The sequence below is a fragment of the Neofelis nebulosa genome, chromosome 7 (assembly GCF_028018385.1).
Source record: "Neofelis nebulosa isolate mNeoNeb1 chromosome 7, mNeoNeb1.pri, whole genome shotgun sequence".
NCBI lineage: Eukaryota > Metazoa > Chordata > Mammalia > Carnivora > Felidae > Neofelis > Neofelis nebulosa.
The window spans coordinates 60775441-60783167 of NC_080788.1; the positions used below are offsets into that span (position 1 = coordinate 60775441).

The 7727-nt window shown below is 45.2% G+C and overlaps 1 protein-coding gene across 2 annotated transcripts in view; it reads left to right on the forward strand.

Annotated features, from left to right (window-relative positions):
• TGM5 (transglutaminase 5) overlaps positions 1-7727 on the forward strand; it is a 30855-nt gene that overhangs the window by 16266 nt on the left and 6862 nt on the right. For both annotated transcript variants that reach the window (XM_058737992.1, XM_058737993.1), the window contains 3 exons: positions 6165-6303; positions 6945-7048; positions 7154-7393. In XM_058737992.1, the coding sequence (XP_058593975.1) occupies positions 6165-6303; positions 6945-7048; positions 7154-7393 (483 nt within the window). The remainder of the gene's footprint in view (positions 1-6164; positions 6304-6944; positions 7049-7153; positions 7394-7727) is intronic.

Genomic DNA, 7727 nt, shown 5'->3' on the forward strand with positions numbered 1-7727 from the left:
GTCCCTCAGTACTATCCCTTCCCACTGCAGTTTACAGCGTCAGAGTGGGGATTCCCTTGGTCACCAAGTCCCCCTCTCTCTTGCCACTCTCTGTGTGGTCTATTTTTTGTTGTGCAGAAGCTTTCAGTCAGCCCTCAGTTCTTCTTCAAGAGGAATTGCTCTATAAATAGGTGTAGATTTGGTGTGTCTGTGGAGGAGATGAGTTCAGGGTCTTCCTACATTGCCATCTTGGACCAGAACTCCTGAATTGTACACTTTACAAGGGTTCTGGTATGTGAATTATATCTCAATTAAGTTGGTTTTTGCCTTTTTTTTTTTTTTTTTTTTTTTAAGGCAGTCATCCTGGGAATATGCCTGGTCTGTTCCTGCCCACAGCTGCATGGGTAGGGATAGGGTCAGCAGTGACTTGGAAGACATGAACATTGACTGTGAACAGGTCTATGGGGCATAATCCCCTGCTCTATAAAGTAGAGAGGTGGCCCAGGAGACATGGGGGGAAGGATGGTGGGAAATGGTGTGGGAGATGAGGAGGTTGTGTTGCTTAGAGCTAGGCCCTCCTCTCTTCACCCAAAACTACCCCATGAGTACATTTTGTATATTGGATCCCCACTTAAAGCTTTACCTTGCATGTAGGGTCCTCTACTTAAAACTTTTTGAACAACCCTGGGCTACATGTCACCTAAGATTTCTTCTCACTCAGTTGTGTAGTGGCCTCTATAAAGTACCTCATTATCTTCATTTGAATACAACTCTTGTCCTCACTGTTTTCACTGAGCCCTTAGCTCTCAAAGAAGGAATCTCAGCCCCAGTCCTGGTGCATTTTGTTGCTTCAACCTTTCACTCAAACACAAATCTACTATTGTTCTCCATTGATTAATGAGACATCAAGGCTTGTGTGGAATGTTCCCTTACCAGGTTGTGGGTTAATATTTGGCCAGTACCTAGAAAAATGCCTGGCACATGGTTAATTTTACATAAATATTAGTTATTATAATTAGCCTGATACTGTTTTAATCTCAGCTTCTTGGGCTCCAGAGGTCTGACCGGATCTTGCTCACAAGGTGTTTCTAGTCATCCCCCAAAATTCAGTTCCCCATCATCTGTCTCACTTTTTTACTTTATTTCCTTCTTTCGTTCCTTGGAGTGTTTAGGGTTAATTAATCATATTTCTCATTTCATGATATTTATCATAATAGGTCTGGTTCAGGCCCCTTTTTAAAAAATTAATTAACTAATCAATTAGTTTTTCCTCACTTTTGTCTTGCAACCCATTCCTATTCACCTTCCTCCATGATAGGGAAACATTTTGATGTATTTAATATGTAACATTGTCTCTGAATGTGTTCTTACCAAAAAAAAAAAAAAGTATATTGTTATAGTGCAATATTTTGTCCAATATTTATATGTTATATTTTTCATCTTTAGAAGTTCCACTGGATCTTCTTTCTATCTTCCATTTCTCTTCTTATGGTCATGTTTTCCTTTACCTCCTCTTGAGCATATTTATAATATTTAACATAGCTATTTTAAGGTCCTTGTCAGCTAATTCAATCTCTCTGTTATTTCTAGATCTAGTATATTGATTGACATTTGTCCTGGTTGTGAGTCATATTTTTCTGCTTCTTTGCATGCCTGGTAATTTTTTTAGTGGACATATTTTTTTAAAGCAGTTTTAGGATTCATTGTCATTGCAGACAAACAAGAACAGTTCTAATATGAACTTGTGAAGGCGTACCTGAAAAACCAAGACAATATAACCATCTTGGTTTAAGGAACAATTAGAAGCATGGGAGGAGAAGATACTTTTACCATTTGGAAGCTTGATGCTTCTGGGGAGAAATTAAAAGATGCTAAAAATCATCATATTTAAATGGAAACACTTCAACTCTATTAGCTGAAGTTTGACTGTATTCTTCAGTTTAAGCCATAGAAGTGTGGCAGCAAAGCTGATCAAGCGAATTTCAACAGATTTAACTCTAGCTTTCCACTGATTTCTCTTTTAAAATTGGAACCACATTTCCACATGGGGAGCTGGTGGGAGACAGGGGAGGAAAACGAACTGGTGAGAAGATTTCACAGCTAGTCCTGAAACAGACTCCATGTTTAATACACCATCAGGATGATGTCCATCACCAGTCAAAAGTGAAGCTGCACTCCTTGAGGACAGGAATGTCTTTCATTTTTGTGTATGCATCTAACCCATTGCCTGGTTAATCACAGGGGCTTGACATGAGCACTGGATGAGTGCTGAATGGCTGAATGAAAAGACATAGTAATTCATGCTGGGAGTGTGGTGTGGTGTCATATACCTTGGGAACTCTGCAGGCCTTTCCAGATTCTGATATCTGGTCCACCTTTATCTAAGCATGACTGTGTGAGGGTTGCGTGCATGTGTATACACACACACAAACACACACACCTCCCTTTTATGTAGTACTCAGTTCCCCCCAAATTATTAGTGAGTCACCTGAGTCTCATGTCAAACTGTGAGTCATTAGGACTGGTAGTCTGCAGAAACCTTATTCACAGGTTAAAGACAATACATGTCAACACAGATTTAATGAGCATCTACTTTGTACCCAGCACTGTGTTGGAAACAAAGAAATATCAAGAAAAGCATCTGATATAAATCCTAGTCTAGGGGGATTTGTAATCTGGCTGACAAGATAAAACAAATACAGGAGATCACAGAGAGCTCCATCCAGTGATAAAATATGCAGCACAGGTGACTGGATTAAGTGACAGCATGAGAAGGGAAGTTAGTGTGGCATGAAGTAGTCAGTGAAAACTTGACAGAGGAAGGTGCATTGAGAATGAGTTGGTGCTGTGATGCCTAGTGAAGTTGCAGTGGTGTGGCTTGTAGCTAGAAGCATGGGGATGTTTTGAGATCAGAGAATGAGGGGCTTAAATCCTGCCCTGGCTCTCCTCTTTCTGCCATGTGACCTCAACCTCTCTACACTTCAGGTTTCTCCTCTTTAAAGTCGGGATAACCACAGGGTTTGGGAGATGAATAAATGAGATCATGCCCATGCAATGCTTGGCACCATGGCTGGCACTATGATGATGATGATAATGATGTCATCAACCGGCAAAGAAGATGGAGAAGACTGAAAGACAAGCTCAGTTGGGCATGTGTCTAGAAGCAGCGAGGTCTCCACAGAGGCTCAAGATTCAAGTTCAGGAGTTGTGGGCACAGAAGTAAGAGGTGAATCCACAAGACAAGATGAGCTATTGGTGGGAGGACAGAGCATGGAGGACAGAGGGAGCAAGACCCTGGGAAAAATATAGTGTATGACTTCATGCAAATCTGAGTGCTGTTAGCTCTCTTAGTGTGGTATGGAAGCAAGGCCTCACTCACTCCCCATGTGAGCAACCATTCTAGCCTCACCATGGCTTTACAGTGACAGGCTGTTGTCCTCCATGATGACAAAAGCGTGAGAACGGATCAATGCAAATCCATCACCACTCAAAGCTTATGCTCTACTGACAGTCAAGCTTGATACCTAAAGCATAGGGCGCAGTCATTATGAAAGTGCTGTGCAAAGTCAGAAATCATGAGAACAGGCAGAAGATTTGTGAGACACTCATTCAGCCATCTAGCAATGATGCACCATCAAGTTTCTGCAAAACAGGCCTGGCTCTGTGTTGTTAATGGTCATATAATGGTAACGACGAATATCACACAATCCCTCTCAGGAAGGCAGACTCATAAACAAACCATCACAAGTCATGTGCTAAGTCAGGTAAAGAACTTCAGAGTGCCATGGGCACAATGCCACGTGTTCAGGTGGAAAAGGTTCATCCAGCCTTGTTGAGCACAAGCTGATACCACCACTGACAGTTCATGTGGCTATTTGTGAATTCATCACTTGGTGTGAAGAATGGAGGCTTGTTTCCTGCTTTCCCTGCCCATCCCTCCTTGGCACCTTCTCTTATTATCAGAAGTGTTACCCACCCTCCTGACTGTAATCTTAGCACAGATGTGCTCACGCAATGCTCCTGAGTCACCTGAGTGCTCTTGCCTTATTCCTGTCGCATGTTCCTTTAGTGGCAGCTTTTCCAACCTCACCCTCCCCTCTGAGGCAGTCCTGTGTTACCTCCACCTACAACTCACTTGTCAGCTCTGCTCACTCCCTGCCCTCATTCCTTGGCCTTGCACAGAGCTGTGCCAAGGAGAGCTCCAGGTTCCCTTTTGGGATCCTCTCCCCCTCTTTCCGAGCTATATCCAGAGATGTCTCTACACCCTGACCTGGAGAGGCTTTGTGCAAATAATTGTTAACATAGGAAAATGCATGAAATGTCTAATAAGGGAAAAATACTAGAATGCTGAACTGTGTGCACAATACTGGGAGGTGGGCTCAGAATTGAATACGAGCCCAGCAGTGAAATAGGGATTTGAGTGATAGGTCTGCCACTTCCTAGCCATTTGACGTTAGTCAAGGTTGCCAACTTTTCTTAGCCTCTGATTTTTTTAAAGTTTATGTATTTGTTTTGAGAGAGAGAGAGAGAGCATGCACACCTGTGAGGTGGGGAGGGGCATAGAGAGAGGGAGAGAGAGAATCTTCAGCAGGCTCAATCTTAAGATTGAGCAGGCAGAGAAACTGCCCCCAAGGAGGGGCTTGATCTCACGGTTTGTGAGATCATGACTTGAGCAGAAACCGAGAGCCAGATCCTTAACCAACTGAGCCACCCAGGTGACCCTCTTAGCCTCTGATTCTTTTTTTTTTTTTTTTTTTAACATTTATTTTTGAGAGACAGCAAGACAGAGCACAAATGGGGGAGGGGCAGAGGGGGGGGGTTACACAGAATCCGAAGTAGGTTCCAGGCTCTGAACTGTCAGCTCAGGGCCTGACATGGGGCTCAAACTCACAGACTGCGAGATCATGACCTGAGCCAAAGCCGGCCGCCCAACCAACTGAGCCACCCAGGTGCCCCTGATTCTTAATCTTTAAAATGAGGATAATAATGGTAGCTTCTGTGTAGAGTTGTCCTGAGGATAATATAGCAATATGCCTGGCTGATATTATTGAATTTTATTATTATTATTATCATCATCATCATCACCATCATCATCATTATTATTAAATGGGGTGGGCTGCCAATGCTGGACTTGAAGGGACAGGGTCCCCAGGACATCGGCAGTAGGATGGGCTGGGGGATATTGCTATACTTAAAGAGTGCAGAATGGGGGAAATATGGCAAGGGACAAAGCACAGAAGTTGGCTGGCAGAGGGAAAGATGCCCTCTCAGGAATAAAAACAATGTAGTACCTCCTTTCTAGAATTTCTCTATTGGGTACAAACCCTCACTTTTCTAAGCTTTTGTTACACAGTTTCCTTCCTTTTCTGCCTTCCTTTGTGACACTTTCCTTTATAAGCTTCCAAGACAATACACCCATAGAAAAGGAGGAATCCGGGGCGCCTGGGTGGCGCAGTCGGTTAAGCGTCCGACTTCAGCCAGGTCACGATCTCGCGGTCCGTGAGTTCGAGCCCGGCGTCAGGCTCTGGGCTGATGGCTCGGAGCCTGGAGCCTGTTTCCGATTCTGTGTCTCCCTCTCTCTCTGCCCCTCCCCCGTTCAGCTCTGTCTCTCTCTGTCCCAAAAATAAATAAAAAACGTTGAAAAAAAAATTTAAAAAAAAAAAAAAAAAAAAAAAAAAAGAAAAGGAGGAATCCAAGCCACAGACACTTTGTCTAAGTTATCTGATGGTCTGAGCTGAAATTCTAGCATTTGGTTTGAAGATGGAGATTCACAGCCAAGAGATGAGCAAGACCAAGTTAGGCCACTGAGTAGTCTTGCCAAAGGAGTCGTGCCTACCCAGTCCTGCTTGCAAAGTCAGGGACTCACAACTTGCTGGAGTTTCTGTCGGCCCTGGCAGTGCTTCTCTGAGCAACCAGAAGCCCAGCGTCTGCACAGTGTCTCTTCCATGAGCCCCGGAGAGGAGTTCAGGAAGGTGGGGAGAGAGGTTGGCAATATCATCAACCCAGTGCTCCAGACAGCTCCCCTGACTAGTCCTGCAGGTGCCAAAGAATGGTTTCCCTGGGCCCAGGGCCCTACATCCAGGAATCCATAGATTTCCTGAATCCACAGCCCACAGGAGTTTTGTTTTTGTTTGTTTGTTTGTTTGTTTTGTTTTGTGTTTTTTTTTTTTTTGCTCTTTCTGCAGTAATGAGGTGCCTGGGGATCCCCACCCGTGTGATCACCAACTTTGACTCTGGCCATGACACAGATGGAAACCTGATCATAGATGAGTATTATGACAGCACAGGCAGGATCTTGGAGAATAAGAAGAAGGACACTGTCTGGTGAGAGACCACCGCTCTGTCTCTTTCCAAGGCAAATTCCACCAGCAGACAGTGGGGCAGGACTGTGCCCACAAGCCTGCTATTCTCCCAGACCCGCCTCACTTTTACCAGTCCCAGGGCCCTGTATCCTCACCTCGAAGGCTGAGACATAGCTGAACACAAAAACGATTCTGAGTTTAGAATCCTCACATCACAACAGCTTTCTGCCCTGGGTGAGATTTCCCTCTTTGCCATCTCCTTCATTTAATACTCAGCCTATAGCTCTGACTACAGGAGGGCCTGAAGCCCCACCTCCAGACACACCCATGTCTGCCCCTGTGACTCAGCAGCACACACAAGAAAGGCCATGAGGACCTTTGGGAGAGAGAGAGTGAGGGATATTTAACTTCAGTTAATTCCAGTTAATATAGAGTTAATACTCTCTATTCACAGAAGAAAGCTCTTTTCTGGGCAAGTCAAGGCTCACAGGAGGAAGAGCTGCCACTACTCACCCATAGAGTTTGAAGGCTTAGGGTGCATTAAATCTGTCTATTTAGCGGTTCATGTACCCATCGGCCCCTGCCTTGCTCTGGAAAGAACACAAGCACTACAAGCTCTCTCTTGCCTTCATTTGACACTGACTCCTCTGGCTTCTCCTTCAGGAATTTTCATGTGTGGAATGAGTGTTGGATGGCCCGAAAGGACCTCCCTCCCGGATATGGAGGCTGGCAGGTGCTGGATGCCACCCCTCAGGAGACGAGCAATGGTGAGGCTGTCCAGAAGAAAGGTGGAACCCACTCCCCAGAAACCGCCCTTACCCCTGCCTGACCCTGCAGCAATGACCCATCGTGGCTCTTCTGTTCTCCTTCAGGCCTCTACTGCTGTGGCCCTGCCTCTGTCAGAGCCATCAAAGAGGGAGAGGTGGATCTGAACTATGACACAGCCTTTGCCTTTTCCATGGTCAATGCTGACTGCATGTCCTGGCTTGTCTACGGAGGGAAGGAGCAGAAAATTCACCGGGACACAAATACTGTTGGCAATTTTATCAGCACCAAGAGCATTCAAAGTGATGAGCGAGATGACGTCACAGAGAACTACAAATACATAGAAGGTATGACTGAGTCAATCCCTGCCAGAGTCCAAGTCCTGTGGGCTCCTTCCCCCCCACCCCAGGGAACCTCCCAGCCAGCTGGGGTGGCCCTCTGGGGAGCCAGAAGGCATCTAAGGGATATAACCCAGGTCCCCTTGTCTCCTCAGCCCTTCAGTTTTTTTTTAATTTTTTTTTTTCAATGTTTTTTATTTATTTTTGGGACAGAGAGACACAGAGCATGAACGGGGGAGGGGCAGAGAGAGAGGGAGACACAGAATTGGAAACAGGCTCCAGGCTCCGAGCTGTCAGCACAGAGCCCGACGCGGGGCTCGAACTCACAGACGCGAGATCGTGA